The sequence below is a fragment of the Panicum virgatum genome, chromosome 1N (genome assembly GCF_016808335.1).
Source record: "Panicum virgatum strain AP13 chromosome 1N, P.virgatum_v5, whole genome shotgun sequence".
In the NCBI taxonomy this organism is placed as follows: Eukaryota; Viridiplantae; Streptophyta; class Magnoliopsida; order Poales; family Poaceae; genus Panicum; species Panicum virgatum.
In genome coordinates this window covers 61,322,493-61,338,510 of record NC_053145.1, presented here as the reverse complement: position 1 = coordinate 61,338,510, position 16,018 = coordinate 61,322,493, and the positions used below count along the sequence as shown (strand labels likewise).

The window sequence follows — 16,018 nt, the reverse complement described above, 5'->3', positions numbered from 1 at the left end:
CCCCACCAGGGCGGGCGGCAAAGAGCCAAGGAGCCGTGTGCCTACATGGCACGGCCTGACGCGGTCCCGGCCGGTCCCCGCCGTCGAACGGTCGGAGTGGAGTGGACTCGGGTCGCCTCTTCTCGAGTTCTCGGCCCGCGCCGGGGCCTCGTCGTCGTCCCGGCGGGGTGATCTGCACCTGGACCACCAGGCACCAGCCGCCCTCGCCGATGGCGTGCGGGCATGTGTGTGACTGACTGATGCGCCCGTACGGCGGCCGCGGCAGCGTACGATCACCTACACCCGCGAGCCTTTTTGGGATGCGTGGCGATATGGGGGACACTACGCGCGGGAATACCTGTCTGATGCTCGTTGGCGGCGACGCGCCCGACGAAGACCTGGCCAAGGGTGGCCGCAGGCCGCTCGCTCTGTGCCTCTGTCGTCTCCGACTCGCCGCTAGGGCCTAGGGCTGAGGCAGGGAAAAGGCCGGGAAAATCGGGCGGAAAAAGAAAAAGATCAGCATTCAGCCCATGGTCTAAAAAGCCCCTACATTATTTGGGTCAACCACCACCGGCAGCCCCGCCCATACAAAAAACTAGGCCCCTTGGCCCAAGCACCATATTTTCTCTATTTTTTTTCATGACCCGGTAACGACTGAAGAGCAAACGGCCCAACCAGTCGAAACTCGATCAACCGTTACCCGCTCAAATTAACGGCCACGATTAGTTAAAGCTACACTAAGTAAAGGCCATCGTGCCGGTCGTCTTCTTCCCCGGTCTCCTCAGCTGTTCCCCCATCTATACTCCTCCTGAATCCTGATCCAAACCCTAAGCCGTGGTGTGATCCGTTCCGCCATGGAAGCGGCAGCTCCACCTCCTCCGCTCCCGCTCCTCCCAGACTTCAACCCAGGGGTCCGGTGCTTCCTCGACGCCCGATTCCGCTCGGCGGCGGACCTCGCCACGGCCGCCGACGTCGAGGCCGAGATCCGCGGGCTGTGCGCGGAGCTTGAAGCCTTAGTATCCGACCTGTCCGTACGCATATACGAAGCTGCTGCAGCGTACTCGTCTTGCCGCGAGGCCGCTGGTTTGGCCCTTCGTGGCGTCCGCGACGGGCTTGGTGCCCTCAGAGCCTCCATCTCCACAGGTATCTCGAACACACATTCACGAGGATTCTCAAATTGAGAGCTTACTAAGTAGATTGCTTCTGTAATTTCGTGATATTCTGCGATTTTAGGGGTTGGAGAAGAGGTGGAGGTTGGAACGGAGAAGATGCAGTTTGAGCAACTCGGTGCTCTAGCTTCCGAGGTGGCAAGGGTGGAGATGGTCAGAGAGTACGCCGGTGAGTATAGAAGTTCTGCAAAGTAGATTCCCACTGTGCTTGAGATTTTGAATCACCGTCTCCGTGCTGCCAATTTTCCTCACTAAATTTATATTCCAAGCATTAGAGTACGTGCTATAAACCTACGATGCAAGTCTAGTATGCGTCCCATCCAATATCTGCTTGATTAAGGATCGGCTATGGGTTGAACCATTATGTTAGGCATAGAAGAGGAACATAACTTATGCATGATGTTGAAATTGACAGATGTTTAATTGTGAAATTTTATGTTGATACGATGTTCAAGTGTGCAGCTGGATTACATTTTACCAATGCACTCTATGGCTTCTGATGTGTTGGGCTACTTATTGTGGGAGCAAGTCGGTGTTGGTGATAGAAGCTGCTGTTTGGTTTGGTTGATACTATGTTTAGTTAGTGTTGATCTAGCCTGATACCACTTGGAAGGATGATGATATCTCTCCTTGCGCTAAGGCAGTAACTCAAACATTTGGCACTGGATCTGGTTGCTCCCAAATGGGGAGTTAGTTTCATCATGTGGATATATGTGTTGCCTTTGTTTTCATAATTAACTGGAAGTGATGGGGAACACTATGTTTGTGGTGTCCACTGAGCAATAGGGTTCCTCATTCACAAGTCGCGACTAGCTAATAGTTCTTCTCTAGGTATTCTGCATACAGCTACAATAGTTTTGACAACTGGTATTGCAATAGCAGAAGCCAAGTGGATTCCAACTCCATAATAGTGCCTGGGCAAAAATGTTAGCTTTTTTATCAAGGCTTTGGATCAGCCATATTGAAACAACATAGGCGGAGTTTGTTGAGTGGATTCATAAGTTGTTTGGGCTTGTTTTATCATCTTATTTCATGTTAATCCTAAACAAACATCCAAAATTGTTGCGGTCTCTTTTTTCTCATATCCATTCTTTTGTGCTTGCTCCAATCAAGTGTGCTCTTAATCTCTACTCTTCTTGGAATCCTGAAAGAAGATGTAAATTATATGTCATAGTATTGGATGAAAAAGATAGTTGGTCTAAGCTATTGTACAAATTTAATTATAGAATTACAATGGAATGAAATTTGTAGAGAAGGGTAATCTTGGACTTGTATGAAGATAATAAATTTAATTATTAAAACTAATTTAACCAAACTCCTATGTATTCCAACTATTCCACTTGGTATTGGATATCAATTATGACAACCTGCTATCCATATGTCCGAGCCCTTATCTTGGCTTCTTATTTTTCAGAATGTCTCTGTAGTACTTTATTGTTAACTTTGCAACTGGTGTGTTGTTAACGGTAGGTTATCCTATACAGAAACGGCTCTAAAGCTTGACAGTTTGGTGGGCGATGAAGAAGATGCTGTATCTTCTTCTGTCACTAGAAAACTGAAATCTGTTGGGGACAATTCAGAGGTATGGATCTTGTCATATTATCATTCTTGGGACAGTCAACTTGACAGCTGCTAATTTTTGCATTGCCTGTATTTTTCTCAGAAAACACATCATGCTGTGATTGGATATCTTAAAAACATAGAAGATATTTTAGCTTCGGTAACCACGACTAGACCACAATGGGCTTGCCTTCTATCTGCCGTGGATCACAGAGTGGACCGATCTTTAGCTATACTAAGACCACAAGCCATTGTTGATCATCGAGCTCTTCTGTCATCCCTTGGTTGGCCTCCTTCATTGGCTGGCTCCAAATTTTCAAGTATTGATTCAGGAAAACAAGCAGAGATTGTGAACCCATTGTTTTCAATGACGGGTGACCTGAAGAGCAAGTATTCTGAGAGCTTTCTTTCACTATGCAACTTGCAGGAACTGCAGACACGCAGAAAAGCCCGACAACTGAAAGGGCATAATGTGGGCAATCAATTACGTCAACCATTATGGGTAATTGAAGAGCTAGTAAATCCACTATCTACAGCAGCACAACACCATTTCTCAAAATGGACTGACAAGCCTGAATTTGTTTTTGCTCTTTCTTATAAGATAATTAGAGATTTTGTTGATTCGATGGATGAGATTCTACAGCCCCTTGTGGATAAGGCCAAACTTATTGGGTATAGTTGTAGAGAGGAGTGGATTTCAGGAATGGTCATGGCATTGTCTACATACTTGGCGAAAGAGAGATTTCCTAAGCAGATTGAACTTATTCAAGAAAGTAGCTCAGGCGATGCAGGCTGCACGCCATATCAGGCTAGAGTCTCATGGCTGAGTCTTGTTGATCTGATGATATCTTTTGACAAGCGAACTCAAGATTTAATCTCAGGTACAGGACTCCTACTTACGGTTAAGGATGATGACAATTGGCAGAGGATCTCAGTCCTCTCTGTCTTCTGTGATCGGCCAGATTGGCTTGAAGTGTGGGCAGAGATTGAGAGACAAGAGACTCTTTATAAACTGAAATCAGCAATGGAGTCAGAGAAAAATTGGAGTACAAGGAATCAAGGAACAATGCTTGAGTATGGATCAGATGATTACAAGTCTCCAGTAATTACCACTGCCATTCAGCAGAGCTTGTCTTTGCTAATTGATCGTGCTCGTCCTATCCCAAGCATTGCACTTAGGGCTGAATTCGTTAGGATGTCTGCTTCTCCTATTATATCAGAATTCCTTGGTTACATGCTCCAGAGGTGTCAAGAAGCCGAGGGACTAACTGCTCTGGCAGATGATAATGCTCTGCTCAAGGTATTTGAATCCATCAATGCTGCTCGATACTTCGAATCCACGTTGACAGAATGGTGTGAGGATGTTTTCTATCTTGAAATGGAAAATTTATCTGTTAATGGTGAGGGTGGGTGTATCTTTCATCAAGAGATAAATCATCTGAAAGAGTTCAGAGTGGAATGGGTCGATAAGATTACTACTGTCATTTTACGTGCATTTGATTCTCGTTCTCGGGATTATCTGAAAAATAAGAGGCAGTGGCTGGAGAAATCAGAGGGGCCTGCTGTATCCAGAGCCTTCATAGAATCTTTAGACTACATGCAAGGGCAGCTATCTAAACTGGAAGGTGGCCTAAATGCCCTTGATTTTGTGACCGTATGGAGAAGTGTCGCAAGTGGAGTAGACCAGCTGCTTTTCGCCGGCATTTTCACAGGCAGCACAAAGATTAGCAATGGTGGAGTAGAAAGGTTTGAGGGCGACCTGAGCGTTTTGTTTGCTGTATTTTCAGCGTGGTGTCTAAGGCCCGAAGGCTTCTTTCCAAGACTGTCCGAGGGACTCGGGTTACTGAAGGTTGACGAGCAGCAGGTAAGAGATGGCGTGTTTACAGATAAGAATTGGCTGAGGCAACATGGTATTAGGCATCTGACTGCTGCTGACACTGAGAAGGTAATAAAAAACCGGGTGTATGAGGCATGATAACAAGTTCGTGACTAACATCAGTCTGAAGGTGAAAAGGGAATTACCTTATTCGAAAGAGTTTACACTGTTTTACTTCATACTCCAGCTTATACAGACTTGTATCTTCTCATCAACAGATCCATTCGTTGCTTGTTGACTGGTGTAATAATGTACACTGTTGAAATATATATGGAGACAGATGAAAACATGATATTGCAAGTGCTTACTTTTCAAAAAAAAATATTGCAAGTGCTCTCTTGTTTCCTTTTACAGAAAAGGCTGCGCGCCCTCTCCCTGGAAGGGCCAAGAAAGCAGCTTTTCCCTAAAGGCTAAAGCTGTGCACCGTTGGGAAACTGAAGCACACCCAAAGGCTGGTGAATCAGTGAGGTTTTGACGGCCTGCCTCTTTCAGGGAACCGTGCATTTCCCTTTTCTTGGTCCGCTCCAGTGAGTCTCGCCGAACCTAAAGAAGCATGGAGCGACGCTGCACGTCTGCGATAGAGCAGATTCACGAGAATCCATGCCATGCGGTCCATGGAAACATTTCGCTTCGGTTTCAGCTTGCTCGCAAGCCGCCTCGCCCGGATCCGTCCCCAGTTCCCCACCCACCCGGCGCAACATGCGCTCGTGCCTCTCACACGTCGCCGACGGGCGCACCGCCGGGGCCGACCCAACCACACCCGGAGCGTTAATGCGGCGGAGGCGCGCAACAACTTTTCGCTGCACGGCATCAGGGCGTGCCCGCGTGCCTCCCGGCCCCGAACCACCGCCGGGCTAGCGCTGTCTGGCAGCCACCCACCTAACCCTGGGCCTTCGCCAGAGCTCAACGACGGATCGCGGAAAAGATGGATGGCCGGAGAGGGGGACAGGCGGAGGCGTTCCGGCCGCTGATACTAGCCGCGATCCGGCGGGCGGCACCAGTAGGTGCGCGACCTGCCCGCGCGCAGGGGCGGGCAGGCAGGCAGGCCACCTTGCCGTGCGGGCCGCCGTGCAGCCCCGGCCGGCCACCACCACTGCCCGGTCCTTGCGGCCCCCCGACGACACTCGCAACGTCCCGGGCGGTCCCCGCGCGCGTGGCCGCGACGGGCGCCGCCCCGCCCTACGTACACGTACGCGCGGCGAGCTCGTCTCTCTGGTCTCCGGCCACCTGGTCTCCGCGCGCGCCGGGCTGGCCAAACGAAATATGCATGCGCGCCGGCCGTGACGCCGTCGCACAGACATGCATGTGACTCGAGGACGATGGGAGTTGCGGCGCACTGGCGTGAGGCGCCTGGCGCGCCTACGGTGGCTAGGAGGCTAGTAGGAGTGTAGGGGCTGGAGGGATCGAGATCGTCCCGTGTGCTGATGTGACGCGCGCGCAGCTGCTCTCCGATCCTGATTAGCTCCAAGGAGTTGACGCCGCCGCCGCCGCCACGCCTGGCACCTGCCAGCTGCGCCCGATGGATGATGGATAGGCACGAGCCGCCCGATCCGCGCGGCGGTGCATGTGAGGTGGACCTCGTGTTCAGGGCTGCTGCTAGCTGCATGATGCGTGTGGTGCGGATCAGTCGTGACCACAAATGCTTGGGTCATTGCAACACACACGGGAAGGAAATGCAGACGCAGGCAGCAAAATGATCGATCGATCGACCAGATGCTGCTGCTTGTATCCATGATCGAGAATCCTCGCTAAATCTCCACGGATCGATCGATCTAACGCTTTGATGACATGACACGCACAAGCACTGACCAGCTGGGCGACCGTGCTGGTCCTCCGGGGGGCTAGCTAGAAGAAGAGGAACTGGACCGAGTTTACACCGGGTCCGTGGGTACGTTCTACTGCATGGGAGTTGATGCGAGCAGTTCCCTATATGTATCCTGGGACCAAGCCAAATTGGATACGTAGGGCTCGGACCATGAGGTCCACGCGACACATCTGGGACTGGGAGAGGCTAGGAGAGTGGTCCGGCCCGGCCGGTCCCGTGGCGATGCTGGGTACGTACGGTGGCGATAACTGCTGGCTGGCGGACTGACGATGTGCGTGTACACCGGCCCGGCCCGCTCCTACGACGACACTGCTGCAGGTTGCAAAGGCTAGTCGCCTAGCCGCTAGCGTACGGCATGTCAGCATGTGTGCTATTAGAAAGTTTCGTTACGCTTGTCAGACGACATAATGATAAGAACCTCTCTGTTTTTTTTTCTTATTCACCATAGGGTGTTTAGTTAGTAAAAATTTTTGGTTCAAAGGTCACATCGATTGTTTGATCAGATGTCGTGAGGGTTTTTCGGGCACTAATTAAAAACTAATTTCAGAACTCACTTGGAAACCACGAGACGAATCTTTTGAGGCCTTTGACCGCGTCATTAGCACATGTGGGGGTACTGTAGCACTTATGGCTAATCATGCACTAATTAGGCTTAAAAGATTCGTCTCGTCGTGTACATCCAAACTGTGTAATTAATTTTGTTATTTAATTACATTTAGTGCTTCATACATGTGTTTAAAGGGGAGGTGAAAATTTTTGGGTGAAAATTTTTGGGAACTAAACAGCCCCATGTTGCTGGACCTGGACCGCTTCCTGCCGGGACCCAATGCAATATATAGGAGGGCACATGGTGGTGGTACATCTGACCTCTGACAAGCGACAGCGTAACTTCGTCACATGTAGGGGGTGTTTGGTTCGGTGCATATGACTGAACCAGGCCCCCGGCGTGCAGCACAGCTACGTTTGGTTGCTTGAACCACGTCCAGAGCCTGTCCCCGCCATGCATTTCTACCCCCTCTGCCTGCATCTGGAGAAACACCCACGGACTCCGTTTCTTGGGAGCTAGGCTCGCGAGGTGCAAAGGTGGGCGATGGGGGCTAGAAAATGAACTATGTTCACGTTATATGCAGGCAACCAAACATAGTTTGTGTTCATCGTAGCTGAGTATATACTAGCAACCAAACAATGAGGTGTTGCATGACTTGAGCCTGTAACAACCCAGCCTGGATGCTAGATACGAGCCAGGCTCCGCACAGCAACGAACCAAACGCGCCCGTAGTAACGTAGATAGGCTGCCTTAGCTTTTCAACTGCAGGCCGTGTTTTGCTGGCTTTATTTGTCATCAGCTAGCTGAAAGTTGATCGTCGTCACTCTCCTGCAGGACGCCAGGAAAATAGTCGACAAACTGTTAATACCAAGTTCTCCGGCCAAGCAGGGGTCGCCGTCTTTGCATCGGTAGCTATCGAGCTCACAGCCAGCGGCGGACACCAAAGAAAATATCGTGTGCCTCGCACACAAGGTCTGCGTGCTGACAGGAGCTGGAACTTGCGCCTAATGAGCATCTCCAATAGATTACTCATCTCTCTCCCTAATACTAAAAAATTGATGTTTTGGTGATGGAGGTGCTCCAACAGATTACCAATCCGATCCCCATTACCTATAAGTTTTTGGTAATCATCAAAACACACCTCTCTCACCTAAATGAAGGGGATTTCCCCTCTACCCTATTATTGGTGATTGGATTTTGGTAATTTGCTGCAGCAATCATTACCTAAAAAACAAAAGTAGCAATTAGTAATGGAGAGAGAGAATATTTAAGGTATGAGGTATGAGTAATCTGTTGGAGATGCTCAACGCCGGGTCCGTGTACAGCGTTGTTGTGTGCACGTTTTCCTGGCTGTAGCTAGATAAGCTCGATCGACGGCACGCATTCCAGCAATCAAGTCACTGCAGGATGGAAAATGCGCGGTCGGCTAATCACGTGACAGGACGAGATTTAAGAATTCGGAGGTTCGTGCATGCATGCATCAAGCTCGCCGGCCGGGGGTAAGACCCAGATCGAGCTTGAGAGACCGCCGGCACTGGGGGCAGCCGTACGTGCGCTCATCTGGTCGGATTCACACACTTGTACGTTTAATTTTACCCCGACCGACGACCGTGCACCGATCCAAAACACAACCTTGGTGGAGTACCTTATCATACTCTCCTCCATCCGTAGCCCAGAAACAAAACTGCTGTTCAGTCAAATCGTTGTGTTTCCTCTATTTCAAATTATAGGCCATTTTAGAATTTCTACATTTATAATTTTTATATGCATCTAGATATATATTATTATATATAGATACATGAAAAAATTATGTATCTAAATTTATTAAAATGATCTACAATTTGAAACGCAGAGAGTAGCTATATGTCTAGAATTAAAATAAACTGGTAGTCATATATAAATATCCTGTGAAATACAGGAAAGTACTGGAAATAAAGTTATTGATCTAGCCTCAATCCCAGCTCGCTGGTGACGACCTCGATCGATCACCGTAGGATTACGTGAGAAACAAGAACAGCGCAGAGCACGTACGGCAGATACGTAATGATACCATCATCAGATGATTCAGATCCACGAACATTTTGTGCTGCTCGCTCGCTCGTTACCGGCCGGCCCGCCTTGACCTTGGCGGAGGTGAGATATTTCACACTCACGCCGCGGGTGCCGCGCGCTGGGCAAAGGCAACGCACCCCACATGCACGTACCGGCCGGCACCCCGGCCGACCAAACACACAACCACCGGGGAAGGGGGCGGTACCAAGGACCAAGCAACCGCGTGCGTGCCCCGGCCGCGCGTGTAGCTCCGGCGGCGGCGGCTACTTGCGCTGCGTTTGCTAGCTAGTAGTTCAAGCCCTACACGTACGGGTACTTGCGGTAGGAGAGAGCACCTGCGCGGCAACTGCCCAAGGGATACGAAGAGCTAGCTAGCGCCGAGGCGGTTGCTTGTGACGTCGGGCACAGGCACGTGTGGGAGCCCACGGCGGCCTTCCGCGCGCCCCGCCCGCCCCCATGCAGATGCAATAAACACCGCGACGGCGACGCGCAACTTGGCCCATCGCCTTGCCTTGCCCTACCTCCCTCTGGCCTCTGCTTCTCTCTCCCTCCCAGGCTCCCACCACCATGCACTACGAGCTGGCCGCCAATGGCTACCCTACGTACCCACCAGTACTGCTCCCTAGAAACTACCACAGGATCAGACCGCAGCTTTACCGGCCGTCAGTGGTCACCACGCGTCGCGTAGGTCCCCAGATGTCGGAGTAGGGTTGAAAATGGTCGGGAACGGTGGGGGAAAACACCCTAACCATTCTTGTTCCTGTTTTTTTTTTGCCGGGAACGGAAACGGGATAGCCGGACGGAGAAACGAAAGCGGTATTACGAGATATCGGGAACGGAATATATCGGTCGGGAACATATCAGTTACAATCGGGAAGCGGTAACTCAAATCGGTAACAATACATGTAACCACTCAAAACGTTTAACTCGACACAATAGTTACAACCATACATCATTCACATACAAAATATACTGAATAGATGATTTGATAAACAAATATCATTGCGGCTGCACCATTCAAGTCTCCAACAGGCAACAGCCAACAGGTTATCTCCATCACCCATTGGCCATTGACCCACACGTCACATGCATGCAACATAGTCATATTATCTCTGTCCACTACACGGCATCATCCAGACACCCACACGGCCACAGCCCCACAGGCCACACGACAGAAGAGAGGAACTCAGTTCAAATTTCAAAGGTGCAAATAAAAAAAGGTACATGCCACATTGGGCAACAGTAGGCTAGTAGCCAAGGCCAACAGATCACAACTTCAAGAAATGATTAGGTAGTAGTCAACTTCTTCTCCGTCAGACCATCACAGTAGGCTAGTAGTCATAGAAACCCCCGTCATTAGGTAGTGGCCCATCAACTTCTTCTCCATCACTGTCTGCGACATCATCATCCTAAAATAAATAGATTCAATCAAAGGATATTCTTGGCATATACAGCAACTTCAAGAAATGATTACAGTAAGGAAAAAAAATGATGAAAGCATATTACAGTGAGCAAAAAATGATGACAGCAAGCAATGGTCACAAAAAAATGATGACAAAAAAATGTACCTCATGCTTCAGCTTTTCTGCAAGGACCTCTATAACTTCAAGGTCACCAACAATTGAACCAACCCTCTTACCTGAAAATCAGCAAGATACATGAATTAGCCAAGATATGGTAAAAATTAAATCTGAACAGCACTAAAAATTGTACAAAATCACAGCTCACCTCTTCTTCCTGCAGCAACCCAATCCTTCATGCATATCAAAGCTTGAACCATTTCAGGATCTAAGCGGCTGCGGAATGGATCAACAACACGTCCACCAGCGCTAAAGGCAGATTCAGAGGCAACGGTAGAGACTTGCACAGCTAGAAGATCACGAGCTATTTTTGCTAGAACAGGATACTCATCAATTTGATTCTTCCACCATGCCAAAATATCAAAATGACCACTAAGTCTCAAAGGTGGATCTGCCATATATTTGTCCAACTCATTCATATCGTCCCCTTCAAGTCCACTACTCTCATACAAGTAGTTCTCTAGTTCGTCATCGCCATTGTCAACTAACAGATCTGTTGTATCATACCATGTAAGGCGTTACAGTAGTGATGTTCAGATATATTGAATGGATACTCATGCATGACTATTGCCAAGTAAAACTTCCTCAAGCTAGCTTCTTCATCATACCTGTAAGGCATTACAGTAGTGATGTTCTTTCCATCATCCTTTTCCGCCTTGAGCTGCTGCTGACCCTTCACAATGCTATGTGCAACTCTCAAATGTGTCCAAAAACCAGTTGTCCCATAATTGCTCTCACATCTGCCCTTGTGTTTGCATTTAGGAAAGTCACAATGTGCCCATATTTGCTGATATACCTTGCCATTATCCTCAATTACCACAGTTTTCTTGGTGAAGTATTGCCATACATTAGAAGTACACTTTTTCTGTCTCTTCGCAGGCGGCCCATCTCCATCAATGTGACCCGCATCATCCTCAACATTGATGGCATTGTCAGTATTAGTTCCTTGTTGTGCTTGCAATTGTGCTCCACCAGCAGTACCACCACTTCCATCACCAGCAGCACCACCACTTTCATTTCCACCAGCACCACCACTACTTCCTCTTCCACCAGCAGCCCCACCGCCACCTCCACTTGGCAAAGAAATCCCATCAGTACCACCTCCACTTGGCAAAGAAATCCCATCAATACCACCTCCACTTTGCAAAGAAGGCATAGAAGTTGCATCAGTCGCTGCTGGGCTTGGGCTAGATGCCGGAGTTGCACTTGCAGATGCTACAGACAAACAGAAACCAAGATCTTTACTAGAGTTTCCAGTTCCTGCCCTTGACCTCTTAGATCCTGCCAATATAGCAAAAAATCAAAATGTGTACACCAATAGATTTCTGATCTATCTACTAAAATGACTACACCTCAGCTGAACTACAACTACTGATATACATACATAGTCACATACACACCTATCTACTAATCTGCAAAAAATAAAATGCCTCAATCACTAATCAGTAGTTGAGTACCTGGTGGTGGAAATGTAGTAGCATCTAGTGTGCTGCTATTCACATTCACCGGCGCTTGAGATGAAGGCTCCAGTAAAAGCCTGCGCTTTGAGGCCGAAGAAGTAGAAGCATCTGCTGAACCTCGAGATGGCGGCTGCATGTCGTCGACTCGTGACTCGTCACTCGCCAAGCCATGCTCTGGCTCTGGCCGTCTGGCAGCTCGGTGGAGGGGCCTGGCTGCTTGGACGTGGACGCGGACCACGCAGAGATTGGGGACGGCCGACGGCGGGACGACGGACGAGGCGACCGGGGGACGTGCCTGACGATGGCGGAGTGCGGACGCGCCTGGCTTGGCCGCATGGGGACGCGCTCACGCCTGACGGGCTGACGGTGGTGGACGGCGTCACGGCGGGAGGTCAGTGGGCTGCGCGCCTGCGCCGCTGCGGCCTGCGGGGCGGGTGGAAGAGGCGTCAGGCGAGCATTGCGGCGGCCACCCGGCTCCGGCGCACCGCGACCGCGGCAGCAAGGGGCGACGTCTGGGGTGCGGCCGCGGCGGCTAGGTCGGGGTCGCAGGGGTAGTGACGCAGGGTCGGGTCGGATGGAATGGGTATTGGCGGATGGGAGTGCGCACCGATAGCGATAGGCAGTTAGGGTTTGGGGGGTTGCGGGTTGCCTGGGCTGGTTATGGGCCTTTTGGCCTTTGACTCCTGCGGGCTGCGGAGGGTATTCTGGGCTGTGGGCTCAATTGATGATTGTGCTACATAAATCTGGGAATTTCCCGCGGGAATTTCCTGTATGAAAACGGGAACCGCGAATACGATCGGGAAAACACCCCAACCGAATTCGTTCTCGTTCCCGCCCGTTTTCCCGTTTTCCTGTTTTTCCAGCGGGAACGGTTCACGGTCGGTTAAGCCGGGAAACGGTGCCGGTCGGGACGGGATTTTCCGGTGCCGTTTTCAACCCTATGTCGGAGCACCCCAGTACGTGGTGGTACGGCCTCCCCGCCCCGCGCGGCCGGTACGACATGTTGTAACTGCTGCCTGCCACGGCACAGGCCTAACTAATTGAACATGCACAAATAACTGAGGCAGCGGGTAGCACGTATTTTGACCGTTAATTATAGTGTCAAACAAAGTCAGTTTACAAAACCAATTTCAGAACCACCGCGCTAGGAACCCTGAAGAATCTAATGAGGTATTTGACCGCGCGATTAGAGGATAGTCACTGTAGCATAACTGTAGCAAATCATCGATTAATTACCGGCATTAGATTCGTCACGAAATGTTACACTCATCCTTGAAATTTTTTTACAAATAGACTTCATTTAGACCACCATACATATGAGATTCTCTTCTCGGAAAATATGCATGCTAGAAGAGAGGGAAAATAAACAGGGTCAGTAGTTGCGAGATGGCATGCATGCAGCAGATGTTTCGTTCTGCGCCGGCTGCCTTTTCAGAGCCGAGGCTTTTTGGGCGGGGGCGCGAGGACGTTACGTACAGTGGTATCGAGCACGACTTTGCAGAGGCCGGCCGGCCGTTGTTGCCGGGCACGGGGCACCCACACACAACGCACACGCGACTGTTCCTTGCCTTTGCCGTACCACCGTATCTTTGCATTGCATCGGGCGCCTCGCCTTTAGGCTGCTGGCTGCTAGGCCCGCCCGGCCGGCCGGCAAGCTTACCGAGGATGGATCGGTAGGGTGTGCATAACAACGAAAAGTTTTCAAAAAGTTTCTCACATTATCAGTAACATCAAATCTTCAGACACATGCATGAAGTATTAAATGCAGTTGAAAAAATAACTAATTACACAGTCTAACTGATTACCACGAGCTGAATCTTTTAAGACTAATTAATTTATAATTAAATATTATTTATCAAAGAACAACGAAATGTGCTACAGTATCAAAAACCAAATAAAAAATTTACCAACTAAACACACCCTAACGTACGCGCGCGGCGGTTGCTCGCTGCTGCTGCCTGCTGACGGGCTTGCGCGCGCGCGCGCGCGAGAGGCTACAGTTGCGCGCACAGCGACCGCGTGCGTACCGGAAATAACCGGTTTTGGCAACAGCAGGGGGTAGGATCCAGAAAGCAGAGGTACCGCCCTGCACCCTCTCCGCCGCACACGCATTATCCGTGAGACAGAGAGATAGAGGCTGTGATGTGAGCGGCCTCCTAGAGTCCTAGTGGTGGTGTGCGTGCCAAGCAGAGAGAGAGGTCGTGTTTAGATGAAACATAAAAAAATTTTGCGATGAAATCTTGTTAATTTAAAGTACTAAATGAATTCTATTTACAAAATTTTTTGCACTGGGTTATAAATCGCGAGACAAATCTAATGATGCTAATTAATCCATAATTAGCAGATGGTTACTGTAGTATCACTGTTGCAAATCATAGATTAAGTAGGCCCATTAGATTCATCTCGTGATTTACAGCCCATTCATGTAAAAAGTTTTATAAATAGATTTTATTTAATACTCCATGTATGTGTATAAATATTTGATGTGACTTTTTTTTTGTATTTACGAGATTTGATTTACGAGTTGTAATCTAAACGGCCAGAGAGAGAGGGGCACCCGGTCCGGTTGCGGCTTTGTCAAAAATAGAGCCTGGGCCTGCTCGCTAGCGCCGTAGACATGCAGCACGCCCCAGTGGTGCATGTCTGCATGGAGTGACAGGCACGTTCGTTTGTTGTCAGCATTTACGCATCGGCCGGGCGGTGGTACTCCTCCCCCCGACTGATCGGCCGTTTTCCGCACTGTTCGGCTAGCTAGCTTATTAGCTGGTCCGGTCACCTCACCGCCCTGTTATAGTACCACACGTTGTACATAGAGCCTAGAAGAAAATGGACAGGTACTAGTACCTAGCTAGCTAGGGCCGCCGTACCTGTAAGAAAGAAAGAAACATCCATGCTGGCCGGAGGGCGCCTCTGCTCCGCAGCTGCGCAGCAGGCAGGGACGGGCGGCGTGCGCGTACCGCGGCCGGCGCGCGACAGGCGTACGTGCCGTGTAACGCTATCGCACGCCAGGGCCGCATGACCGGCCGACCCATCAGATCGGCCTGCCGGCCGGTGGGTAGGCGCCCGACCCGGGTCGCCGTCACCCACACATGGGCCTAGCTCCCCCCGCCACAAGTGGCAGCGCGGTGTACGTCTCGCCCCACAGGCCGCAGCTCGCCTGGCTCGTCGCTCGCTGCTCCCACCCATCACGCTAGCGAAGCAGAGGCGGCCAGCCCGGCAGCGCCCGCCCCCGGCGCGACCGGCCGCCCACCCGCGCGCCCCGTGTCGTGGCCGTGTCTCGTTCTCACGCGCGCCCATGCATCCTCCACGGCTCCACGACGACACGAACGAGCCCTCGCCTCGGCAACGCCCGCGCCGCGCTCACATGCACAGTCACATGTTCCTTCGCTCTCGACGCGACGGGGCCAGCCGGGGGATGAGCCTGACTCTGCCCGAGCCCGGGGCGCACCGTACGCACGTCAAAACGACGTGAAAGGGTTGGCGCACGCCGCGCCTGCTGCCTGATCGAACCCCCAACCCGTCCGACATGGCAGCGGCGGGGGTTCCCGCGGCCACAGCCCGGGCGCATGCATCACGCTGGCTGGCGCAGCGAGCCGGACAAACTCGAGCGTCCGTGCGGCCGATCACGCTCCTTGATTATCGTGGCGTGGCATCTAGGCTGGCAAGCCATTGGTCTAGTGTTCCACACCGTATTTTTGTCTCCTCTGCTGCTCGATCGGATGCTTAAAAATAGCGCGGTGTGGTGTGGCGACGACGCTGGAGAGAGTCTGCGGACATCAGGCGCGGGGATGGAGGGTTGCGCACGTACGCCGCTAGCGCTAACTAGATTCAGGGCACACAGGGCACACAGGGTGCGACAGGGCATCTCTCGAGTCTGCTGCCATGCTGCGGCTCGACCCGACCCGGCCTTTTTCTTTAGCTAGTAGCAGACAGACATTGTGAAACTTGATCCGGTTTTATTTAAGACTCC

The 16,018-nt window shown here is 50.8% G+C and overlaps 1 protein-coding gene across 1 annotated transcript; it reads left to right on the top strand.

Moving 5' to 3' along the window:
- The first annotated feature begins 721 nt into the window (after positions 1-721).
- LOC120657250 (RINT1-like protein MAG2) lies at positions 722-4,906 on the top strand. The gene is made up of 4 exons (XM_039935537.1): positions 722-1,122; positions 1,213-1,317; positions 2,633-2,730; positions 2,812-4,906. Exons 1-4 carry the CDS (start codon positions 834-836, stop codon positions 4,681-4,683), a joined length of 2,364 nt encoding a protein of 787 aa, XP_039791471.1. The 5' UTR covers positions 722-833; the 3' UTR covers positions 4,684-4,906.
- The last annotated feature ends 11,112 nt before the right edge of the window (positions 4,907-16,018 follow it).